Source organism: Elephas maximus, chromosome 13 (assembly GCF_024166365.1).
Source record: "Elephas maximus indicus isolate mEleMax1 chromosome 13, mEleMax1 primary haplotype, whole genome shotgun sequence".
Classification (NCBI taxonomy): domain Eukaryota; kingdom Metazoa; phylum Chordata; class Mammalia; order Proboscidea; family Elephantidae; genus Elephas; species Elephas maximus.
This window is the reverse complement of record NC_064831.1, coordinates 32,202,278-32,228,573: the sequence shown is the minus strand read 5'-3', so window position 1 is coordinate 32,228,573 and position 26,296 is coordinate 32,202,278. Positions and strand designations below refer to the sequence as shown.

The window sequence follows — 26,296 nt, the reverse complement described above, 5'->3', positions numbered from 1 at the left end:
GGGCTCAAACACAAGCCCCTGAAGCTCGCCCAAGAGTTGGAGCAGATCTGCTCCCATTTCCTTACTGCCCTCCATCTTTCCTTTTTCTTCTTGTAACCTTTGACTTTCGTGAAACTCAACTTAGGAAAATCCCATCACATCAGACATGCAAGGGTATGTCTGGATCTTAGTGGTAACAGTTTAGGCTTAAGGTGTGTGTATATGCCTAGGGTATGGGGAGAGGGGAATAAGACCCCTTTATGTCCCTGGGTAGAGCAAGCTGTTAAGCACTCACCTACTAACCAATAGGTTGGCAGTTTGAACCCACACAGAGGCACCTTGGAAGAAAGGCCTAGCAATCTGCTTCTGAAAGGTCACAGCCTTGCAAACTCTACAGAACACAGCTCTACTCTACACATATAGGGCCGCCCTGAGTTGGAATCGGCTTTGACAACAACTGGAAACAAACAAACGAAAACCTAGCTATACTAGATATTCAGAGTATTGGAGCAGGTTTTTTCTGGGTGAGCAATGATTTGATTTTTTTGAGAACTAAAGGTTAAGCGACAAGTTTATCATTTCACACCTGGTGTCTTAGTTACCTAGTGCTGCTATAACAGAAATGCCACAAGTGGATGGCTTTAACAAACAGAACTTTATTCTTTCACAGTCTAGTAGGCTACGAGCTCGAATTCAGGGTGCCAGCTCCAGGGGGAGGCTTTCTGTCTCTGTCAGCTCTGGAAAAAGGTCCTTGTCATCAATCTTCTCCTGGTCTAAGAGCTTCTTCTTGCAGGAATCCCAAATCCAAAGGACTGGCTCTGCTTCCCGGCACTGCTTTCTTGTGGTATGTGTCTCTCTACTCACTTCTTTTATATCTCAAAAGAGATTGGCTTAAGACACAATGGAATCTTGTAGTAGAGTCCCGCCTCATTAACATAACTGCCACTAATCCCACCTCATTAGCGTCACAGAGGTAGGATTTACAACACATAGGAAAATCACATCCGATGATAAAATGGTAGGCAGTCACATGATACTGGGAATCAGGGACTAGCCAAGTTGAGACACGTATTTTGGGGGGACACAATTCAATCCATAGCACCTGGGAAGCGTTTTTAAAATAAAAACCGTGAATGTAAAGTAACAGGAAGAGAATTCAATCTTTTTCCCCTTGACTCAGGCTATTGCAGTGGATCAGTCATTAATGAAAACATAGGTTTTCCTCATTTGGATCAATGGGAGGTGTGGGAGACAGCTGAAGGTTTACAGGCCTCAAGACGTACTCTGAAAGTGCTCTGTATCTTTTTACCTGAATCCTTAGTCATAGCTTGTTTTCTCTTTCTTTTAATGATATTTTATTGAGTTTCTGGTGAAAGTTTACACAGCAAGTTAGATTCCCAATTGACAATTTTCACATAAATTATTCAGTGACGTTAGTTACATTTACCACAATGTGTCAACATTCTCTTTAATTGTGTTCTGTTTGTTTCATTTCCAGTACTCTAGTTTCCCTGCCCCTTTATCTTCTCATCTTTCCTTTTGAGTAATTGTTGACCTTTTGGTCCCATACTCATGGTTTTTAAGTAAAGCACCAGTCTTACGGGTAATATCTTTTCATTTGTGTGCCACTCTGCTATTTTGCTAAAAGGTTATCTCAGGGAACAGGCTTGGTTCTAGGTTTAAAAAGTGTCTCAGGGCGATAGTCTCAGGGAGTCTGTTCTCTACTGTCCTAGTTTGTCTGGCTTTTTTTTTTTTTTTTTTAAAGAAATTGAGTTCTGCTCCATATTTTTCTCCCATTTTATCCAGGACCATCTATTGTGACCCCACTCAGAATGGTCAGTGGTGGTAGCCAAGAACTGTCTATAGTTCTTCTGGTCTCAGGGTAGATGAGGTCGTGGCTTGTGTAGATTGTTTCTTCTCTGAGTTTTGGTTACCTTCTTATTGTTTTACTCCTGGAGAGGAAAGACCTGTAGTTGTGTCTTACATAGTTGTTCACAAGCTTTTAAGGCCTCAGATGCTACTCACTACATGAGGATGCAAAACATGAGTTTTGTGAACTATACCATTGACTGAGTTGTCCCATGGAACTATGGTCCTACATAGCTTCTTTTCCTCTGACGTGCCTCTGTCTCCAAAGCTGAACACAGAATCAAACATGTTCCTGTTCACTGAAGGTTGTAGTTCATGTCAGGGCACACATGCTCTCCTGGCTATGCGACCTTCACTCCATTTGCTGCATTGTGGTTTAAGTAAACAGTATGGTCCTTCTCCCTGTTAAGAAATAGTCATGTAAACACACTTTATTCTGTCCGTGAAGCCTACTGATGTGCTCCAGGTGCATCAGAAATGATTGCCCAGATTTTCATGGCTCCGGGTTCGGAATGATACTGAGATGCTTTTGATCATCAGCTAAAAGCGTTTTGTGTGAAGTGGGGCCCAGTACTTATTGGTCAGTCCTTAGTCACCATGTTTTCTCATGATGACGCATGAGAATATGAGAAGTGGCCTTTTCATGCCAACCATGGTCATTCAGTGCCCACTCTGAGCCAGAGTTTCTGCGGTTATAAAACAGACTGCTGAAGGAGGCTCCTTGCCCTGGTAGCACATTCTGTTGAGGAGGCAGACGCTGACATAATTGTGACACAAGGTAACAGTGCTTTAATAGAAGGCCGTGAGCATAGTGGTAGAGGGAGAGATTAGCTCTGTCTTGGGATGGGGGGGCAGGAAATCTTAGAGAAGGCAGCACTGAAGCTGGACTTTTCAGGATGACAAGGCATGTGTCAGACATTGCAGAGGAAGGTTACAGTGGGTGCAAAGGCACGGAGGCAAAGAGCAATAGCAGGCAGTTTAAGAGATGAGTGTATTCGTGAAGGTTAAATTGTGAAGGCCCTTAAATGCTCTGCTAAGGGGTTGTTCTGTCAGAAGAAAGAGGCCCCTGACAAGTTTTAAGTCAGGGAACGGAACCTGCTGTCTGGGTGGGATGGATGAGTGGGGAAGGGGCGGCCAGCTCTGATTGCTCTTTAGGAGGGGCAGACAGGAAGAGGACGTTGCAGAGACTGATGCAAGCTCTTTTTGTTGTTCCAGGTATCTGATCCCCTGCAACCACATGATGCTGAGTCAGAGGTGGGCTGTGAAGGAGAGAGATTGTTACTCCGTTTCTGCAGCCAAGCTGCTCGCCCTGACCCCGGTCTGCTGCTCCAGCGGGATCACTCTGACACTGGGGAACCAAGAGAGGGATTATATTCTCTGGTCAAAGTGTACACATGATAGCTCAGGTAGGAACTTGCTAGCAACCATCTTTAAACAAAAGGATACCTAATTTTTCTCTTTGGGCTATTTGTCTCTTTGCTAGGGACAATTTAGTGAGCCCCATCTCTTTCGTGAATGACTAATTGGGGGTCATTTTCTGCTTCATCAAGAGCTAAGGACACTTTGCAATCAAGTTCATTGAAGCACATAGCCAGTGCTCCCAGATCTTTCTTTTAAGTTGTCTTTCTAGAAGCATCCTCAGAATCCCAAATGAAAACATGTGCTAGCATTTCTTCTAAAACAAAATGAGAGGAGTGGCACGAAATGGCTATAGCTAAGATAAAATTAGCCCTTCCTTATTTTAATTTCCAAAATGACCTATTTGTGAATGGCTGGGCTGTCAATAATATATCATTATAAAACTTGAAGTTTGTGAAATGGCAACAGTACCCGATTCATTCAGTTGACCTAATGAGGGAACTTTCTTAAATACTCTATAGGAGTTCTAGAACTTGTGTGCTATCTGCCAGCTATAATTTACCTCATAGAAGTAAAATTTAAATGGCCACCTTTATCTTCCTTCCTATACACATCTGTCAGTTTGTCGTACTGTAGGGGCTTGCATGTTGCCGTGATGCTGGAAGCTTTGCCACCAGAATTCAAACACCAGCAGGGTCACCCATGGCGGACAGGTTTAAGTTGAGCTTCAGACTAAGACAGACTAGGAAGAAGGACCTGGCAGTCTACTTCTGAAAAGGATTAGGCAGTGAAAACCTTATGAATAGCAGCAGAACTTTGTCTGATATAGTGCTGGAAGATGAGCCCCCCAGGTTGGAAGGCACTCAACAGATGACTGGGGAAGAGCTGCCTCCTCATAGTAGAGTCGACCTTAATGACGTGGATAGAGTCAAGCTTTTGGGACCTTCATTTGCTGATGTGGCATGACGCAAAATGAGAAGAAACAGCTGCAAACGTCCATTAATAATCAGAACGTGGAATGTACAAAGTGTGAATCTAGGAAAATTGGAAATTGTCAGAAATGAAATGAAACGCATAAACATCGATACCTAGGCATCGGTGAGCTGAAATGAACTGGTATTGGCCACTTTGAATCGGACAAACATATGGTCTACTATGTCGGGAATGACAATTTGAAGAAGAATGGCATTGCATTCATTCTCAGAAGGAACATTTCAAGATCAATCCTGAAGTACAACACTGTCAGTGATAGGATAATATCCATATGCCTACAGGGAATACCAGTTAATTACAACTGTTATTCAAATTTACACACCAACCACTAAGGCCAAAGAAGAAGAAATTAAAGATTTTTACCAACTCCTGCAATCTGAAATTGATAAAACATGCAATCAGGATGCATTGGTAATTACTGGAGATTGGAATGTGGAAGTCTGAAACAAGAAGGCTCAATTGCTGGAAAATATGGCCTTGGTGATAGAAACGATGTCAGAGATTGCATGATAGAATTTTGCAAGACCAACAACTTCATTGCAAATACCTTTTTTCAGCAACACAAATGACGACTATACATGTGGCCCTCACCAGATGGAATACACAGGAATCAAATTGACTACATCTGTGGAAGGAGACAAGGGAAAAGTTCAATATCATCAGTCAGAACAAGGCCAGGGGCTGACTACGGAACAGCCCATCAAATGATCACGTGCAAGTTGAAGTTGAAGAAAATAAAACAAATCCACGAGAGCCAAAGTATGACCCTGAGTATATCCTACTTTAATTTAGAGACGATCTCAAGAATAGATTTGATGCGTTGAGCAGTAATAACTGAAGACCAGACGAGCTGTGGGTTGACATCAAGGCCATCGTACATGAAGAAAACAAGAGGTCATTAGAAAGACAGGAAAGAAAGAAAAGACCAAAATGGATGTCAGAAAAGACTCTGGAATTTCCTCTTGAATGTCAAATAGCTAAAGCAAACAGAAGAAATGATGAAGTAAAAGAGTTGAATAGAAGATTTCAAAGGACAGCTTGAGAAGACAAAGTAAAAATATTATAATGACAGGTACAAAGACCTGGAGTCAGAAAACCAAAAGGGAAGAACATGCTTTGCATTTCTCAAGCTGAAAGAATTGAAGAAAAAATTTAAGCCTCCAGTTGCAATCGAGGAATTCTAAGGGAAAAATATTAAACAGGAAGCATCAAAAGAAGATGGAAAGAATACACAGTCACTATACCAAAAAGAATTGGTTGATGCTCAACCATTTCAGGAGGTAGCATAGGATCAGGAACCGATGGTACTGAAAGAAGTCCAAGCTGCACTGACGGTATTGGTGAAAAACAAGGCTCCAGGAATTGACGCAATACCAGTTGAGATGTTTCAACAAACAGATGCAGCACTAGAAGTGCTCACTTGTCTATGCCAAGAAATTTGGAAGACAGCTACCTGGCCAGCTGACAGGAAGAGATCCGTATTTATGCCTATTCCCGAGAAAGGTGATCCAACCAAATGCGGAAATTATCGAACAATATCTTCAATGGCACACACAAGCAAAATTTTGCTGAAGATCATTCAAAAACGGCTGCAGCAGTATATCAACAGGGAACTGCCAGAAATTCAAGCTGAGTTCAGAAGAGGATGTGAAACCAGGGATATCATTGCTGATGTCAGATGGATCCTGGCTGAAAGCAGAGAATACCAGAAGGATGTTTACCTGTGTTTTATTGACTATGCAAAGGCATTCAACTGTGTGGATCATAACGAATTATGGATAACATTGTGAAGAATGGGAATTTCAGAACACTTAATTGTGCTCATGAAGAACCTGTACATAGATCAAGAGGCAGTTGTTGGAACAGAACAGGGGGATACTTTGTGGTTTAAGGTCAGGAAAGGTGTGCGTCAGAGTTGTATCCTTTCATTATACTTATTCAATCTGTATGCTGAGCAAATAATCCAAGAACCTGGACTGTATTAAAAAGAAGGGGCGTCAGGATTGGGGGAAAACTCATTAACAACTTGCAACATGCAGATGATACAACCTCGCTTGCTGAAAGTGAAGAGGACTTGAAGTACTTAACTGATGAAGGTCAAAGACCACAGGCTTCAGTATGGATTACACCTCAACTTAAAGAAAACAAAAATCCTCACAACTGGATCAGTAAGCAGCATCATAATAAACGGAGAAAAAATTGAAGTTGTCAAGGATTTAATTTTGCTTGGATCCACAATCAACACCCATGGAAGCAGCAGTCAAGAAATCAAACAATGCTTTGCATTGGGCAAATCTACTGCAAAAAACCTCTTTAAAGTGTTAAAAAGCAAAGCTGTCACCTTGAATATTAAAGTGTGTCTGACCCAAGCCATGGTGTTTTCAATTGCCTCATATGCATGAGAAAGCTGGACAGTAAATAAGGAAGACCAAAGAGGAATTGATGCCTTTGAATTATGGTTTTGGTGAAGAATATTGAATATACCATGGACTGTCAAAAGAACAAACATATCTGTCTTGGAAGAAACACAACTAGAATGTTTCTTGGAAGCGAGGATGGCAAGACTGTGTCTCACATTCTTTGGAGATGTTACCAGAAGGGAAAAGTCCCTGGAGGAGGATATCATGCTTGGTAGAGGGTCAGCGAAAAAGAGGAAGACCTTCAGTGAAACGAGTTGATACAGTGACTGCAAAAATGGGCTGAAGCCTAACAACGATTGTGAAGATGGCGCAGGATCAGGCAGTGTTTCGTTCTGTTGTGTGTGTGGTTGCTATGAGTCGAAATCTATTGGAGGGCACCTGTCAGCAATGACAACATCAACCTTGGCTCTCTGGCAGCGAACCATAGCTTTTGGTGTATCTTTGGTGGTAAAAGGAAACCCTGGTGGCATACAGCTTAAGAGCCTACAGCTGCTAACCAAAAGGTTGGCAGTTCGAATCTACCAGGTGCTCCTTGGAAACTCTACAGGGCAGTTCTACTCTGTCCTATAGGGTCGCTATGAGTCAAAATTGACTTGACAGCAATAGGTTTGGGTTTTTGGTTTTGGTGGTAAAATGGCCGATCAGTTCAGGAAGATATTTCTTTCCTGTGACCACTAGGAAGTGGTCAGTCCTGGTGTGTGGACTCAGGTGTTTCCAATCTCTATTCAAATATCCTCCAATGTCTTTCAGTCCATCCAGAGTACTATAGTCCTCTTACATAAAATATATTTAAGAGCTGGCTACTTGACTGAGAAAATTATCAGCATATTTAGTACAAAAATTTTCTTAGAAATTAAGGTTTTCTTATTGATTCTTGGTCTTTGTATAAAGATACAATGTATACATGGAAATTAATGATTTTATGTGGCAGTATAACAAACTGTTGTATTTTCCTGTTAGGTAAGCTAGTGTCGATAGCTTATATTTTCCCATCCAATAGTTACTTTCTAAAAAAATATTTGAAAATTAATGTCTTTTTTGTTTACTATTAAAAAATTTGTTTCAAGAATGATTGTGTGGTTTTGAGCTTGCCTCAGGATTCAGAATTCAAGTGAAGTCTAGGATTCTTGTGTGTCTGCAACTTGCCAAGTGCTTCCCTATGTTACCACATTTAATCTGTTGAAGAAGGTAGTGGCCATTTTACAAACAAGCAAACTCAGAGAGCAAAATGAACTTGTTCAAGGTTATCTAGCTAGAAAGTTCTTTGATTCCAAATTATATGTTCTTTCTTTTCTGCTGCCTCTGGGGTTGCCTTAAACCAAACCCATTGCTGTTGAGTGGATTCTGAATCATAGTGGACCTATAGGACAAGGTAGAACTGTCCCGTAGGGTTTCCAAGGCCATAAATCTTTCCGGAAACAGACTGCCACATCTTTCTCCCACAGAGCAGCTGGTAGATACGCACCACCAACCCTTCAGTTAGCAGCTGAATGCTTAACCATTGTGCCACCAGGGCTCTTGGGGCTGCTTACAGAGGACGAATACCCCTGATGAATGGATGGGTAGATAGATAATGTAATTTTTGCGCAGTGGTTAAGAGACAACTAGGATTCTGAATCACGGCTCTGCCACTTTCTTGAGCAAATTACTTAACCTTTTTAAACCTGTTCCCACGTCTGTAAAATAGTACCTACCTCAAAGTGCTGTTCGAAGGATAAGTGAGTTAAGACATGTGAGCTCTTAGAAGACTCCCTGGCATGTAGTGTTTTTTTGTTTTTTTTTTTTATGTCTTCTGGTATTATTTGGTATGAGTCTTGATATCATATGATGTCTTAAAAAGCTGATAAAAGATAACCTTTTAGCAGTAGAGCTGTGAAAATGAGTTGTATGCACTCTAACGACCTAAAAATGTGTATACTCTTAAAGGCTTAAATCTGAGCCCGTCTGGTCGAGATTTAGAGGCATGCAAAGATGAGGCACTGGAAATAAGACCAGGGGTTGATGTGAGACAGTCTGTGTCTGAGTGGTAGTTCTGTCACTGAGTGGGTGGTCTTTTGTCCCAGAGTGTCTATTTCTATATCTGTAAGTGAGGAAATTAAATATCTACCATGTACCATTGCTATTAGAGTTAAATTAGATAGCATTGACAAAGCACCTGCCACATAGTAGGTATTTAAGAGATGGTGTTTAAGAAAGAGGCCTGGTGGTGCAGTGTTTAAGTGTTTGACTGCTAACCAGTGAAGGTTAGCAGTTTGAACCCATCGGCAGTGGGAGGGAAAGACCTGGCGATCTGCTCCAGTAAAGATCGCAGCCATGGAAACCCTATGGGACAGGTCTACTCTGTCCTACAGGGTAACTGTGTGCTGGAATCCACCTGATGGTGGTGGGTTTGTGATCTGCTTCTGAAAGGTCACAGCCTTGAAAACCCTGTGGAGGACAGTTTTGCTCTGACACACACTGGGTCACCATGAGTCTGGGTCAACTCAATGGCAGCTAATAACACCACCAACAGAGTATGTATATTCCTTGTCTGACTTCTTTCTTTTAGGGAAAATATAAACTTAAATGCAGGTGTTTTCATAGTTATTTCCGTGATGAGGTTGTCAGAGGTAACTGGTAACACAGGAAACATTTTTAGGTTGGAAGGACTGTTTTGGTACTGAATATGACTTTACTGTAAGAGACTGTTTTATACTTATCAGCATCCCAGTAGTCCCCAGGTAGGCAGAATGAGTTCATTGCCTTTATGAAAAACCCAGGGTTTTTCTAGAGAAAACTCGGCTCCCAACAGAGCATCCCAAATTCATAGATTACGGGCCTTCTACCTTAGAGTCAAATTAAAGCACTTTTAAATCATTACCTATGCCGTGGCAGGTACTGTGTTAGGTATAGTACCTGATTTAATGCTCTTAACAGCCTGAGAGGTTGTCATTATTAGCTCTTATTTCTCTACTGACTGTGTTGGCTACAGCCGGTATCTGACGGCCATATTGTTTTTCTTTGTCTTTCATTATCACTAGTTGCCATTGCCAACTTCTGGCGACCCTGTGTGTGTCAGAGTAGAACTGGGCTCCCTAGGATTTCCAGTGGCTGGTTTTTCAGAAGTAGATTGCTAGGTCTTTCTTCCAAGGCACCTCTGGGTGGACTTTAACTGTCAACTTTTCAGTTAGCAATTGAGCACAGTAACCATTTGTACCACTCGGGGACTCCTATCTTCCATTAGAGTTTCTGTTTCTGTCTTTGCTTTTTAAAATCTAACCATTTTTATTTCAGAAATCATTTAATCAGACATTGTTGGAAGCAATCTAGCTGGTGAAACCAAGTCTTAGAAGCTGAGTGAGCCACATCCCATCCATTCCATTTGTACCCATACCTTGCTTTAAGTGTCAGGAAGGAGCTCACTCTGACTCATTCCTGCTTTCTCCTGCAGGGCCCGTGAGTCAGCCGCTCCCCGAGGTGTTCTCTCCGTCGGCCTGCATTGTGGAGTATGGGAAAGCCCTGGACATCAGCTACCTGCAGTACCTCTGGGAGGCCCACACCAACATCCTCCGCTGCATGAGGGACTGCCGCGTCTGGTCCGCCCTCTACGACGGAGAGTCCCCCGACCACGAGACTATTCTGCAGAGCCTATCCGAGGAAGGCAGTAGGAACTCAGCCTGCCCTGTGTTGAGGCTCCAGCATCCATTCTCCAGTAAGATGGGGTCTCAGTTGGCTTCCAGAAAGGAGAAAAGCCAGACAGAGCTGGAGTGGGATGACAGCTACGACACCGGGATCTCCTCGGGGGCTGAAGTGACCTCCCCTGGGCCTTATGAGGCTATGGAGAATTCAGGCCCCCCGGCACCCATCGATCCCCCCAAACACATCCAAGAGATGAAGAAGAATGCCATCCTGCTCTTCAAAGGGTCCTACATCGAAGAGTCAGACTTCCAGGATGATGTTATGGTGTACAGGTTGTGTGCTGAGAAGGACTGTGATGACACCAGAAATTCACAGGAGGAGACTGGAGGGGCACCAGCGGAAGCCCAGACTGAGGATCAGAGTGCGCGCATGAACAACGGCCCCCTTCCCAGCCCCCAGCCAGAAACGAGTTCAGGGGAGGAACATAATAGTGATAACATGGACTTGTTTCAAACTGTGTCCATGGAAACAACACAAGAGAATGAGCCTGAAGTAGTGGCCCCAGAGTCAAACTCGGAGTTAACGCCCCCTGTCTCTGAGACAGAGCACAGTTCAAGTCTGACTGTTGCTAACCCAGAGAGTGAAGATTTCATTGCTCAGTGTGACCAGATGATTAAAGAACTGGATTCTGGTGCAGAGGGCTTGAGAGAACAGAATTTCCCCACCCCTGAACCTTTGCTTCTCAAAAAGGAGGAAGAGAGGAAGGAAGAAGAGAGCAAAAAAGAAAAGGAAGAGGAAGAGGAGCTGGGGAAGAAGCCATTGGATGAGGACGAGGAGGACTTTGACTCTTTCATGGCAGAAACTCCTGCTGTTGAGACCGTTCCTTCCCCGTTTGGGGCAAGAGATGAGACTGCCTTTGCCAGTCACCAAGTGAGGACTCAGAGCACCCCGTTCACAGGTGACCGTCCTAAACTGCTTTGTGATTTCTACTTTTGAAAGGGTTTGTACCTATTGGGCCAGGAAGGTGAGGTAGGTGGATGTAAGGAACGTGATCAGCTTACCTAAGGAAAAAATATTTTTGTTAAGAGCAAAGAGAAATGGTTTAATTTTGTCATTCTTGCAGTGATTGTCTTGTTTGTTCAGCAAATTAGAAGCTAAATTTTACTGTTTAGTAACTTCCCTTGGTCTGTCTGTGATTAATACTACTGATTAAGCCGTAGAAATCCAGTCTCATTATTTACTAGTCTCATTTCCTTTAGCCTAATTTATTTTTCTCCCTAGCACCTACTTTTAATGTGTATTTTTTAAAAATTAATGTCTTTCTCCCCCACTAGAATGAGGACGGAGATGTTGGTTTATTCTCTGTTCTATCCCAGCCCCTGAGTGGCGAACAGAGCACATAGTAGGTGCTCAGTAAATACTCATTGAATGAATGTAGCTGTGTGCCTACACCCGCAGCCCACTGGGGGAAGCTGTACCTTTGCCTGAGAGCTCATTTCAGATCATCACAAAATCTTTATTCAAAAATAAATGGAGTGGACCCACATAAACTCATAACCCTACTAAAGCATGGGCACATTCCAGTGATACACCCCCAGTGAGAGGTGGACATCCTGTAAGAGGCAAAGGGACAGGACAGGACATCAGATAAGTGGGCTGGGGGAGGAATTTATGATAGAAAACATCATTAGTATTAACCAATAACATCCGAACCTGTGAATCTTGGTGCGGAGGGCTCATTACGATCAGGGAAGGTGGGGGTGGGACCCTGAATGGTGTTCGGGTAACAGGGAGAGGTCCTGGAAGAATCTAGTGATAGACAGAGGGAGAGACAGTGGCCTTGGAGTCAGGCCTGTGGTGAGTCCTGGCTCCAGTGCTCATTAGCCGTGGGGTTTGGGCTCTCTGATCCTCTGGGTGCTCCTGTGAGGACTGAATGAGCGACTGTGGAGGTCATTCTGATTGTTTTTATGGGCAGTATGGGAGGTTTTTTTTTTTTTTTTATGGGAGGGGACCGTGCTCCCACTGCCTTGGATCACCCAGAGTAGATTAGCTCAGATTACCTTCCAGTCTAGCCAGGCAGGCCTAATGTGATTTCAAGGAGCTCTTTCACCCTCCGGCACCAATATTTATTCATCTATTTACTGATGTCTGAAAATTTATTTAAAAAGGGAGAAAGCTTTTAATTCCACAATTAAAGGGCTTGAGGTTCACCAGTTGAGATGACGTTTCAGTGTGAAGCAGTTTTAATTAACATTCCAATCGGTCAGTCAATCGTAAGAAAGGAGGATTAGGTACTCCTGCCCTTCCCTGTAGATGGAAAAAAGGGATAAGGGACGGGGAGAAGGACCTGCTGCCTGGAAGAGGAGGCAGTGCTGAGTCACAGCAGGAGTGACCTGGCACCACCACCAGTTCTCCTGGAGCTGATTGCGACTCAAGGGGAACACTTGTGTGTCAGAGGAGAGCTGCACTCCGTAGGATTTTCAGTGGGTGATTTTTCAGAAATAGTTTGCCCGGCCTTTCTTCTCAGGAGCCTCTGGGTGGACTTGAACCTCCAGCCTTTCAGTTAGCAGCCAAGTGTGTTAACCATTTGCACCACCCAGGGACTCCAGGAATAACCTAGTAATTTTGGCTAAGGCCTGCCTGGTTTACTCTCACCCAGCAGGAAGTGCCAGGCTTTGTCCTCAGTGTTTTAGTAGGACAGTGGGGCGACCCCTGGCTAATGAAGACTGTTCTTTAGAATGCCAGCTTCCTGATAAAGGAGCTTCATCCCTGGGAAATATGTAAATTGAGAAAACAAAGCATAGCTTAGGGCAAAAAAAAAAAAAAAAGGCTAACACAGCAGCTTATTAAATAACAGTATTTTGCATGTGATACATCCGAGAACTGACAAAACAATGTGATTCTTTGATACATATACATAATTTTTCCTAAAATCTTACCTTTTCCTCCTTTGAAACGTGTACACAGCTTCAGGTAACATCTTTTCTCTTTCACTGTATATGACCTTTGTAGTTTCTGCATTTCTTTCCGTGTTCTGTGGCAGTAGGCTTAACTTCCTTCACTTTAGGGAATCCTGATTACCAGTTGGATGAATTTGCTTCCCAGCAAAATCAAAGTATTTGATTTATCTATTTTTTTTTTAAATTTATTCATGTATTCAACAATCTATTATTAATAACCTAGTATTTGGCAGGTGCTGTCGGGGCCCTGGTGGCATAGTGGTTAAAAGCTCAGGCTGCTAACCAAAATTTCTGCAGTTTGAATCCACCAGCTGCTCCTTGGAAACCCTATGGGTAGTCCTACTCTGCCCTGTAGGGTTGTATGAGTCAGAATCGACTGGATGGCAACAGGTGTGGTTTTTGTTTTATACTAGGTACTAAGGGAGCCCTGGTGGCACAGTGGTTAAGTGCCGAGCTGCTAACCAAAAGGTTGGCGGTTTGAACCCACCAACCACTCTGCGGGAGAAAGAGGTGGCAGTCTGCTTCTGTAAAGATTACAGCCTTGGAAACCCAGTTCTACTCTGTCCTGTAGGGTTGCTGTAAGTCCTATAGGGTTTGGTTTGGTTTTACACTAGGTACTAAGGACACAAAAATGAAGGAGTTCCCACACTTTCAGAGGAGACATCAGCAAGGAGCTGGACTGTCTTAAGAAGAGCTGTTGTAGGCCCGGTCCTGAGGGAGCCCAGTGTGGGGTTGGGAAAGCTTCACAGTGCTGGGGCGTGAACACCGGTTGCTCTGTGCTGTGTACTAGTCTTCCGTTGTTATCTGATGTTATTGATTTTCTGACCAGAGGACTCCCTTTAGTATTTCTTGTAATTTTGGTTTGGTTTTTATAAATTCTCTAAGCTTCTGTTGATCTGGAAATGCCCTAATTTCACCATCATGTTTGAGGGGCAGTTTTACTGGATACATGATTCTTGGCTGGCAATTTTTTTCCTTCAGGGCTTTATGTATGTCATCTCATTGCCATACTTGCCTGCATGGTTTCTGCTGAGTAGTCTGAGCTTAGTCTTATTGACTCCCCTTTTGTAGATAACTTTCATTTGTCCCTAGCCACTCTTAAAATACCGTCTTTATCTTTGGTTTTGGCAAGTTTGATTATAGTATGTCTTGGTGACTTTCTTTTGGCATCTACCTTGTGTGGGGTTCGATGAGCATCTTGGATAGATATCTTCTCATCTTTCACGATATCAGGGAAGTTTTCTGCCAACAAATCTTTAACAATTCTCTCTGTATTTTCTGTTCCACGCCTCCCCGCCCCCCGCGATCTGGTACTGCAGTCACTCATAGGTTGTCCCTGTTGATAGAGTCCCACATAATTCTTACGGTTTCTTCATTTTTTTTTAATTCTTTTATCCAATTTTTCCTCAAATAAGCTAGTGTCAAGTGCTTTATCTTCGATCTCACTAATTCTGACTTCCATTACCCCAATTCTGCTCCTCTGACTTTCTATTGAGTTGCCTAATTCTGAAATTTTATTGTTAATCTTCTGGATTTCTGTTTGCAGTCTCTCTGTGGGATCTTGCAGCCTGTTAAATTTGTCATTATGCTCTTCTGTAATCTTCTTAAGTTCCTATGTTGCTTTGTCTGAGTGCTCCTTGGCTTGTTCTGCGTTTTGCCTGATCTCCTTCCTGATCTCTTGAAGATTTCCGTATATTAACCTTTTGTATTCTACCTCCAGTAATTCTGGGAAGTTCTCTTTCTCTGGAAGATTTGATTCTTTGTTTTGGTCTGCTTCTTTAGGTGATTTGATATTGACTGTTGTCTCCAAGCCATCAATAAGTGATCATATTTATTTATTTTGTTTGCTTACAGTGTCCTAGCTTCTTATTTTGTTTTGTTTTGTTTTGATATGCCCATATAGGCTGCTCGAGTGAGCTGGTTTGATTATTGGCACCTTTGAAGCTCTAACGTCCTGTCACGAGGTGGTTAGATTTGTTACCAGTTATAAAAGCCCAGGAGTCCATTTACTTTTCTTGTATGGATTCAGCTCAGGTATCCAGATAGTTGGTCACCAAGTGTGTGGTACAGGCTCTTACCTACAGTCATAGACGGACAGGGGCGACTGGAGTAGGCACAGGTATCTGGCTGCAGTAGGGGTCATGTGCTGAGCAAGGCAGGGGGCTGACAGCTGCCCCTGAGTGTCTGGGAGGAAAGAGTGTCCTGTTGCCTAGAGCGACTGGAGTAGGCACAGGTATCTGGCTGCAGTAGGGGTCATGTGCTGAGCAAGGCAGGGGGCTGACAGCTGCCCCTGAGTGTCTGGGAGGGAAGAGTGTCCTGTTGCCTAGAGCGCATCAGTAGGTGCATTTTGCAGCCAGAATATGGGCTCCCAATGCTGTTGGCTGTAAGGACTGGGAAGCACCACTTATCCTTAGACTCCTGTAGAGGGTGGCTAGATGATATGGGTGGAACCATCAGTCCTCAGGCCCCTAATATGGGTAGGTGAGGACCCTGCTTAATGGGCAGAGCGGTGTCAAATGTCACGAACCTGCCACTCCACCACATAACTGATACAGTGAAGTTAGGCTTTAGGTATATACACTGTTGTAATGTGCTAATGAGGGCCTATGCTGTTGAAATGGGCCCACACAGGCCTATGCAGGGGTGAAAGGCATTCGAAGTCCTTGAACCCCTTATGCCTGTTCCTAGGCAAAGGAGCTATACCTACCCTGAGTTCCCAGCTTAGGGGAGCTGGCAGATTATTTTTTTCCTGTTTGTTAAATTGTTCCCTCTCCCAGGTGGGGACAATGGCTCAGGGCGCGTGATGGGCCTTACTTCCAGCCCAGGGGAAGCGGCAGTCGGCAATTACTGAAGCTGGCATGGACCCGATGGCAGAGAGGGAGGGAGCAGGGAGAGGTTCTTCCCAAACAGGGTGTTTTTGATCCGTGTGGTAGGTTAGACACATGTACTTATCTTTTGCCGATCGAGCGCCGCTTTTCGCTGATTCTGGAGACATGAATAGACTGTCCGTCACTTAGTCTCTCCCAATGTGGAAAACGTGTCCTGAACAGCACTGTTTGCCTCACTGCTGGCGCCAGCCGATCCTGGCCTGCAGGGTGCGAGTTCCCACTGGGTTATATCTGGCAACTCTCGCTACTTCTGAGCCGTCTCTCCCTGCCCTTGCCAATCAGTCTGATTCCTCAACTTTACCTTTGATGTTCAGGGCTCTTGGATTGTCATACGTAATAGATTCACTTGTTTTTTGGGGTCTTTGTTATAAGAGGGACCACCAAAAGCATCTGACTGTTCTGCCATCTTGGTCCCCTACAAGTAACTTTTTTTTTTTTTTAATTTCTATTGTGCTTTAAGTGAAAGTTTACAAATCAAGTCAGTCTCTCATATAAAAATTTATATACACCTTGCTATATACTCCTAATTGCTCTCTCCCTAATGAGACAGCCCGCTCCTTCCCTCCACTCTCTCTTTTCGTGTCCCTTCTACCCGCTTCTGACCCCGTGCCCTCTCATCTCCCGTCCAGATAGGAGATGCTGACATAGTCTCAAGTGTCTATTTGATCCAAGAAGCTCATCCTTCACAAGCATCTTTTTCTATTTCAACATCCAATCCAATCCCTGTCTGAAGAGGGCTTTGGGAATGGTTCCTGTCTTGGGCCAGCAGAAGGTCTGGGGACCATGGCCACTGGGGTTATTCTAGTCTCAGTCAGACCATTAAGTCTGGTCTTTTTACGAGAATTTGGGGTCTGCATCCCACTGCTCTCTTGCTGCCTCAGGGGTTCTCTGTTGTGTTCCCTGTCAGGGCAGTCATTGGTTGTAGCCGGACACCATCTAGTTCTTCTGGTCTCAAGCTGATGTAGTCTCTGGTTTTTGTGGCCCTTTCTGCCTCTTGGGCTCGTAATTACCTTGTGTCCTTGGTGTTCTTCATTTTCCTTTGGTCCAGGTGGGCTGAGACCGATTGATGCCTCTTAGATGGCTCCTTGCTAGCATTTAAGACCCCAGACGCCACTCTCCAAGTGGGATGCAGAATGTTTTGTTAATAGATTTTATTAGGCCAATTGACTTAGATATCCCCTGAAACCATGGTCCCCAAACCCCTGCCCCTGCTATGCTGGCCTTCGAAGCATTCGGTTTATTCGGGAAACTCCTTTGCTTTTGGTTTTGTCCAGTTGTGCTGACCTCGCCTGTATTGTGTGTTGTCTTTTCCTTAACCTAAAGTAGTTCTTATCTACTATTTAATTAGTGAATACCCCCTCCCTCCCTCCCTCCTCTCGTAACCATCAAAGAACATTTTCTTACCTGTTTAAACTATTTCTCAAGATCTTATAATAGTGGTCTTATACAATATTTGTCCTTTTGCAATTGGCTAATTCCACTCAACATAATGCCTTCCAGATTCCTCCATGTTATGAAATGTTTCACAGATTCATCACTGTTCTTTATTGATGCGTAGTGTTCCATTGTGTGAATATACCATAATTTATTTATCCATTCATCCATTGATGGGCACCTTGGTTGCTTCCATCTTTTTGCTATTATAAACAGTGCTGCAGTGAACATGGGTGTGCACATATCTGTTCATGTAAAGGCTCTTATTTCTCTAGGATATATTCCAAGGTGTGGGATTGCTAGATTGTATGGTAGTTCTATTTCTAGCTTTTTAAGGAAGAGCCAAATCAATTTCCCAAGTGGTTGTACCATTTTACATTCCCAACAGTAGTATATAAGTGTTGCAGTCTCTCCACAACTTCTCCAACATTTATTATTTTGTGTTTTTTGGATTAATGCCAGCTTTGTTGGAGTGAAACAGAATCTCATTGTAATTTTGATTTGCATTTCTCTAATGGCTAATGATCATGAACATTTCCTCATGTATCTGTTAGCTACCTGAATCTCTTCTTTAGTGAAGTGTCTGTTCATATCCTTTGCCCGTTTTTTAATTGGATTATTTGTCTTTTAGTAGTTGAGTTTTTGCAGTATCGTGTAGATTTTAGAGATCAGGTGCTGCTCGGAAATGTCATAGCTAAAAACTTTTTCCCAGCCTGTAGGTGGTCTTTTTACTCTTGGTGAGGGCTTTGGATGAGCATAGGTGTTTGATTTTTAGGAGCTTCCAGGTATACTTTTACTTCTGCATTGTAAGTAATGTTTTGTATATTGTTTATGCCATGTATTAGGGCTCCTAACGTTGTCCCTATTTTTTCTTCCATGATCTTTATGGTTTTAGATTTTATATTTAGGTCTTTGATCCATTTTGAGTTCATTTCTGTGCATGGTGTGAGGTATGGGTCTTATTTCATTATTTTGCAGATGTATATCCAGTTAGGCCAGCACCATTTGTTAAAAAGACTGTCTTTTCCCCCATTTAACTGATTTGGGGCCTTTGTCATCCACTCCTTATATGTGGATGGATTTATATCTGGATTCTCAGTTCTGTTCCATTGGTCTATGTTGTTGTACCAGTCCCAGGCTGTTTTGACTACTGTGGTGGTATAATAGGTTCTAAAGTCAGGTAGAGTAAGGCCTCCCACTTTGTTCTTCTTTTTCAATAACGCTTTACTTATCCAGGACCTCTTTCCCTTCCATATGAAGTTGATGATTTGTTTCTTCATCTCGTTAAAGAATGTCGTTGGAATTTAGATAGGAATTGCATTAAATCTATAGATCACTTTTGGTAGAATAGACATTTTTACAATATTAAGCCTTCCTATCTATCCATGAGCAAGGTGCGTTTTTCCACTCATGTAGGTCTTCTTCGGTTTCTTCCAGAAGTGTTTTGTAGTTTTCTTTGTATAAGTCTTTTACATCTCTGTAAGATTTATTCCTAAGTATTTTATCTTCTTGGGGGCTACTGTACATAGTATTGATTTGGTGATTTCCTCTTCGATGTTCTTTTTGTTGGTGTAGAGGAATCCAACTGATTTTCATACATTTATCTTGTATTCTGATGCTCTGCTGAATTCTTCTATTAGTTTCAGTAGTTTTCTTGAGGATTCTTTAGGGTTTTCTGTGTATAAGATCATGTGTTCTGCAAATAGAGATACTTTTACTTCTTCCTTGCCAATCTGGATGCCCTTTATTTCTTTATCTAGCCTAATTGCTCTGGCTAGGACCTCCAGCACAATGTTGAATAAGAGTGGTGATAAAGGGCATCCTTGTCTGGTTCCCGTTCTCAAGGGAAATGCTTTCAGAATCTCTACATTTACAGTGATGTTGGTTGTTGGCTTTGTATAAATGTCCTTTATTATGTTGAGGAATTTTCTTTCTATTCCTAATTTGCTGAGAGTTTTTATCATGAATGGGTGTTGAACTTTGTCAAATGCCTTTTCTGCATCAATTGATAAAATCATGTGATCCTTGTCTTTTGTTTTATTTATATGATAGATTACATTCATTGTTTTTCTAATGTTGAACCATCCCTGCATGCCTGGTATAAATCCCACTTGGTCATGTGGAATTATTTTTTTGATATGTTGGTGAATTCTATTGGCTAGAATTTTGTCGAGGATTTTTGCATCTATGTTCATGAGGGATATAGGTCTGTAATTTTCTTTTTTTGTGGTGTCTTTACCTGGTTTTTGTATCAGGGATATTACTGGCTTCGTAGAATGAGTTTGATAGTTTTCTGTCCTTTTCTATGCTCTGAAATACCTTTACTAGTAGTGGTGTTAACTCTTCTCTGAAAGTTTGGTAGAACTCTGCAGTGAAGCTGCCCAGGCCAGGGCTTTTCTTTTTGTTGCGAGTGTTTTGATTACCTTTTCAATCTCTTCTTTTGTTATGGGTCTATTTAGTTGTTCTACCTCTGTTTGTGTTAGTTTAGGTACATGGTGTGTTTCTAGGAATTCATCCGTTTCTTCTAGGCTTTGAGTACAATTTTTCGTAGTAATCTGATAGGATTTTTTTTTAATTCAGTTGGGTCTGTTGTGATATCACCCATCTCATTTCTTATTCAGTTTATTTGCTTCCTCTCCTGTTTTTCTTTCGTCAGTTTGGCCAATGGTTTATCAACTTTGTTAATTTTTTCAAAGAACCAGCTTTTGGTCTTGTTAATTCTTTCAATTGTTTTTCTGTTTTCTATTTAATTCTGCTCTAATTTTTATTATTTGCTTTCTTCTGGTACCTGAGGGTTTCTTTTGTTGCTCTCTATTCAAGTTGTAGTGGTAATTCTTTGATTTTGGCCCTTTTTTCTTTTTGTATGTGTGCATTTATTGATATAGGTTGACCTCTGAGCAGTGGTTTTGCTGTGTCCCAAAGGTTCTGATAATGAAGTGTTTTCATTCTCATTGGATTCTATGAATTTCTTTATTCCCTCCTTAATGCCTTCTATAATCCAGTCTTTTTTGAGCTGGGTATTGTTCTTTTTCCAAGTGTTTGATTTCTTTTCCCTGCTTTTTCTGTTATTGACTTCTACTTTTATGGCCTTATGGTCAGAGGAAAAAAAAAAAAAAAAACTAGTGCCGAGATGCTTTGAAATATTTCAGTGTTTTGGATTCTGCTAAGGCTTGCTTTATGACCTAATAAGTGGTCTATTCTAGAGAATGTTCCATGTGCAATAGAAAAGAAAGTATACTTGGCTGCTGTTAGGTAGAGTGTCCTGTATATGTCTATGAGGTCAAGTTGGTTGATTGTGGCATTTAGACCTTCCGTGTCTTTATTGGGCTTCTTTCTGGATGTCCTGTCCTTCACCAAAAGTGGTTTGTTGAAGTCTCCTACTGTTACTGTAGAGCTGTCTATCTCACTTTTCAATGCATTTAGTCCATTTACATTCAGCGTAATTATATACAGGTATGAATTTAGTGCTATGATTTTAATGGTATTTTTTGTGTGTTGTTGACAGTTTCTTTTTCCCACTTAATTTTTTGTGCTAAGTAGTTTATCTTTATATATCATCTTTTCCTCATATTCGTTGTTGTTGATTTTATTTCTGTGGAGTCTCTGTTTTTTTCTTACGTTTTATTTACCCCTATTTTTCTAAATTTAAATCTAACTTTTATTTCTTTATATCGCCTTTTCTTCCTCTCCATATGAAAGATATATGACTATGTTTCCTAGTCCCTCTTTATTGTTTAAATATTGTCTTCTTTTACGTAATAACATCGCTGTTTCCCTGTTTCGTGCGTTTTTTTATCTTGATTTATTTTTGTGATTTCTCTGTCTGGGTTGACATCTGACTGCTCTGTCCAGGGTTCTAGTCTTGGTTTGATATCTGATATTATTGATTTTCTAACCAAAGAACTCCCGTTAGTATTTCTTGTAGCTTTGGTTTGGTTTTTACGAATTTCCTAAACTTCTGTTTATCTGGAAATGTCCTAATTTCACCTTCATATTTGAGAGACAGTTTTTCTGGATGTACGATTCTTAGTTGGCAAATTTTTTCCTTCAATTTTTTTATATAAGTCATCCCATTGCTTTTTTGCCTGCATGGTTTCTGCTGAATAGTCCGAGTTTATTCTTACTGACTCTCCTTTGTAGGTGACTTTTCGTTTATCCCTCGCCGCTCTTAAAATTCTCTATCTTTGGTTTTGGCAAGTTTGATTATAACTTGTCTTGGTGACTTTCTTTTAAAATCTGCCTCATGTGGAAGTTCGATGAGCATCTTGAAGAGATATTTTCTCATCTTTTACTATATGAGGGAAGTTTTCTGCCCAGAAATGTTCAACAATTCTGTCTGTATTTTCTGCTATCCCTCCGTGTTCTGCTACTCCAATCACTTGTAGGTTATTTCTCTTGATAGAGTCCCACACGATTCTTAAGATTTCTTCATTTTTTAAAATTCTTTTATCTGATTTTTCTTCAAGTTCACTGATTCTGCCTTCCACTTGCTCAATTCTGCTCCTCTGACTTTCTATTGAGTTGTCTAATTCTATAATTTTATTGTTAATCTTCTGAATTTCTGATTGTTGTCTCTCTATGGATTCTTGCAGCTTATTAAATTTTTCATTATGTTCTTGAATAACCTTGTTAAGTTCTTCAAGTACTTTACCTATGTGTTCCTTGGCTTGTTCTGCGTATTGCCTGATTTCCTTCCCAATGTCCTGAAGGGCTCTGTACATTAATCTTTTTTATTCTGCATCTGGTAATTCCAGGAAGGCAGTTTGATCTAGAAGAATCCCTTGATTCTTTGTTTTGAGAGCTTATTGAGGTGATCATGGTCTGTTTGTTTTTTGTGACTTGATATTGAGTGTTGTCTCCGAGCCATCTATAAGTTATTGTATTAGTTTATTTTATGCTTGCTTACCATGTCATAGCTTCTTGCTTTGTTTTGTTCTGCTGTGCCCAGATGGGTTGCTTGAGTGAGCTAGCTTGATTGTTTTAGCCTTTGGAGCTCTGACATCCTGTCCCCAGATGGCTAGAGCTGTTATCAGGTATATTGGTCTAGGAGTCTATTCACTTTTCTTGTGTAAATTCAGCTCAGGTGTCCAGGTAGCTGATCATCAAGTGTGTGGTACAGGCTCTGTCCTACAGCCTTAGAGGGGCAGAGTGATTGGTGTAGGTACCAGTATCTGGTTGCAGCAGGGGGTCACACTCTGAATAAGGCAGGGGGCTGAGAATCGTCCCCTAGGTGTCTCTGAGGAAAGCATGCCCCTCTTCCCTAGTACAGGTGGGTGAGTTCTGCAGATGGACTATGGGCACCCAATGTTCTTGGTTGTGAGGTCTGGGAGGTACTAGTTATCCTTGGATCTCTGTCGTGGGTGCCTGGGTGACCTGAGTGGAGCCACTAGTCCTTAGGCTCCTGATGTGGGTAGGTGAGGACCCTGTTTAATAGGCAAAGTGGTGTCAAACATCAAACACCCACCTCTTCACCATATAGCTGAAACTGGTGTAGTCTGTCAACAGGGGCCTATTCTCCTGAAATAGGCCCACACAGGTCCATGAAGGGGGGAAACGTACTCAGAGTCCACGGACCATTTATGCCTGGAAAGGAGCTGCTTCTGTCCTGAGTTCCCCGGTTAGTAGAGCTGGCAAATTATCTTTTACCCTAATTGCGAATTTATTCTTTCTCCAAGGCCAGGAGGATGGCTCTAGGTGCTAGACAGGGCCTATCTCTGGCCCAGGGAAATCAACAGCCACTGAAGCCGGCTTGGTGGCGGGGTGGGGGGGGGGGTGGGGGGAGGAGTTGCAGTAAAATATATGCAAGTACTGAGCTTTTGCCGAGAGCGCCGTTCTTCTCTGGTTCCGGAGGTGTGAGTAGTGTGTGTGGCTGGCTCTTCTCCCTGAGGAAACTGTGGCCGAAAGACAGTAGCAGCCTGCCGCAGCCGCTCCCGGGAATGGTGCCTGAGGGCCCCCGGCAATTCAGCTCCAGCGACTCCTCTCTGCTTCTGAATTATCAGTTCTTCCCCCTGCTGCTCAGTTCGTTTTCTAACTTTGCCTTCGATGTTCAGGGCTCCTAAAAAACTTCTCCTAAATATACTCGTTTCACTTATTTTTTCAAGTCTTTGTTGTAAGAGGGCTCACCTGTCTATTCTGCCATCTTGACCCTCTCATAAGTAACTTTTTTAATGCGAGATTTTTTTCTTGATTTTCCTCGCCTTCAGTGAACTCAAACATAAAGCATATTAATTTTCTAGCAACCCACATTAGTAGAATCTTCTTTTTGCCTAATTTTTTTAAGGAACTGCTTTTGTAGTCAGGTGGATTTTGTTTTTTAACGAACCTATAAAATGCCAAACTATAACTCCCAAAATTGAGTCCCTTCATTCTAATCCTAAATTTAAAGCGTGGTTACTGAGTTGTCCAGGGCTTCCAGAGTTACAGCCCAGGCCTTCACTCACACTTTCTTTTCTCATCATTCTCCCACATGGTCACACCTGACACACAAAATCTTCACAGGGTTCTTGTTTGGGACAGTTACTATTCACAGTGTTGCTGATTGGTAAACTTGGTTTATATGTGTTTGGTATTGTTTAATAACATAGAGATTTTTGTGTTACCAAACTTCTGACAATGTGTAATGTTAGTACAAGGAGCCCTGGTTTCTCAGTGGTTAGCGCTCAGCTGCTAACCAAAAGGTTGGCAGTTCAAATCTACCACCTGCTCTGCAGGAGAAACATGTGGCAGTCTGCTTCCCTAAAGATTACAGCTTTAGAGCCCCTTTGGGGCAGTTCTACTCTGTCCTGTAGGGTCACTGTGAGTTGGAATCGACTCAACAGCAGTGGGCTTTTTTTGCTTAATGTTTATATGAAGCCCTACAGCACACAGCATCATGAGATGACACATGTCACGTTTTTAAGCACTGGCAGCCCCAAGAAATGCAGAAACAGTGTGGGGAAGTATATTTTAATTCTTTAACATTATTCATGGTCTGATTGTTTTCAAGTCTGATAATTTTCAGAGTATTAAAACTATTCACAGAATCAAAATAATAGCTCCCATTCAATCCTTCTGCTTTTTGTGTATGTGCGTGTGTGTGGTGAGGGGGTGGTTTGTTTTTGTTTTGAGGCAGGACAAGACCTGGCTGTATTTGAGTGTCTAGGTTTGTACATCGTGGCCTGCAGTGGTTTGGAGCCTGTGGCTCCGGTGGCTCCTTGGTTGTTGAGGAAAGATGTCCCTGTGTGCCTAGCAAGCCCTGAAGCCTTGTGTTCCTTCTGCAGGCCCATTCATCAGCGTGGTCCTGTCAAAGCTGGAGAACATGCTGGAGAATTCTTTGCACGTTAATTTGCTGCTTATTGGGATCATCACTCAGTTAGCCAGCTACCCCCAACCACTCCTTCGCTCTTTTCTGCTCAACACCAACATGGTCTTCCAGCCAAGTGTACGCTCTCTCTATCAGGTATGTTAGCTGGGCCCATATCCAACCTGTTGACTTCATGGGTGCTAATTCGCTGGGCTCCTTTTTTCCTTCCACTTGTGTTTTTTAAAAAAAAATCCCTCTGTTCTAATTTATTTCCTTTCCTTCCTTGTCCTATTAAGCTGGTTGTGTAGATTATTCTAGACAAACTGCAAAGCTTCATTTATTTTGATGTTTCGAGGGTGCCCTACCAAGAACACCCAGGCAGTTAAAGATGAGCAAATGCCTAATGTCGTAATAGTTCCTGCAGTGAGGGCCACACCTGAAAGATATATTGATAACTGGGGATGAGATTCTGTTGTGAAGCATTAACATCATAAATGTTGGTTTTGACAGGTCCTTGCATCTGTGAAAAACAAAATTGAACAGTTTGCTTCCATGGAGAGAGATTTCCCAGGACTCCTCTTACAAGCCCAGCAATACCTGCTTTTCCGAGTGGACATGTCCGATATGGCTCCTGAGTCACTAACCAAAGGTAACCGAGGTTTTCCCACGGTGTCTGTCCTTAAACGGCTCTCCTCTATTGCTCCAGCTTCCTAGTTTGGGTATCTTATTTGGGTTCACAAATGCTGCAGTGGTTCCTGGGCTCTGGAAGCAGCTAAAAATATTTTCATTTTTACCCAACAGGAAGGGGTCTGCTCTTAGTGTTCTTAAATCTAAGGAAAGGTCTGAAGAACCTGCCCCCACCTGGCCACACCTGATTTATTCCTACTCTGAAGGACCTAGAGGGCTTTATTTTCCTTAGAGTGGTTTAAGGAAGGGGCTGATATGTGGGTTACTGTCAGGCTAGAAGTAAATAACTCAGCTAGAAAGAGGCATTTTGTGTACACCCAAGACATCTTTTTGGCCAGCCTGATCCTCAGGAGGACATCTGTTTTCTTTATGTTTTCAGAGCTTCTCAGGCCAAAAATAGATGTGCTTTAGGGCTCTAGGACATAAAAACTGCTTGGTTGGACTCGGGAAAGTGACGTTTATGCTCAGCCTAAAATTCCTGAGAGAACCTTCATTCTGCCGTAGAGGAGGTGGTGAGATAGGGCTGTGGTGGAGCTGGTGGCGGGGGGGGGGGGGGGGGGGTGGGGGTCGGTGCTGAGGGAAGAGCTGGGGGTGGGCCTGCCAGCCGGCCAGGCCTGAAACCCACGGCTCTGCCTCAATGAGACCCAGGTTGGATGAATTTGTTGACCAAGCAGTTGTCTTCTGAGCTGTGACTTAGGACTTGGTGAGCACAAACTACAAAGTGCCCCATATTGCCCTGGCTTTCGCTTACTCCACACAGACAAGTCAGGCTTCTTGTGGCAGGCAAGCAATGGAGAGACTGGGGTT

General features: G+C 42.5%; 1 protein-coding gene across 2 annotated transcripts in view; it reads left to right on the top strand.

The window, feature by feature from the left end:
- The window catches only part of FHIP1A (FHF complex subunit HOOK interacting protein 1A), a 325,704-nt gene that overhangs the window by 285,443 nt on the left and 13,965 nt on the right, over positions 1-26,296 (top strand). For both annotated transcript variants that reach the window (XM_049905183.1, XM_049905184.1), the window contains exons 9-12: positions 3,064-3,254; positions 10,051-11,196; positions 24,780-24,958; positions 25,313-25,451. In XM_049905183.1, coding sequence (XP_049761140.1) covers positions 3,064-3,254; positions 10,051-11,196; positions 24,780-24,958; positions 25,313-25,451 — 1,655 coding nt within the window. The remainder of the gene's footprint in view (positions 1-3,063; positions 3,255-10,050; positions 11,197-24,779; positions 24,959-25,312; positions 25,452-26,296) is intronic.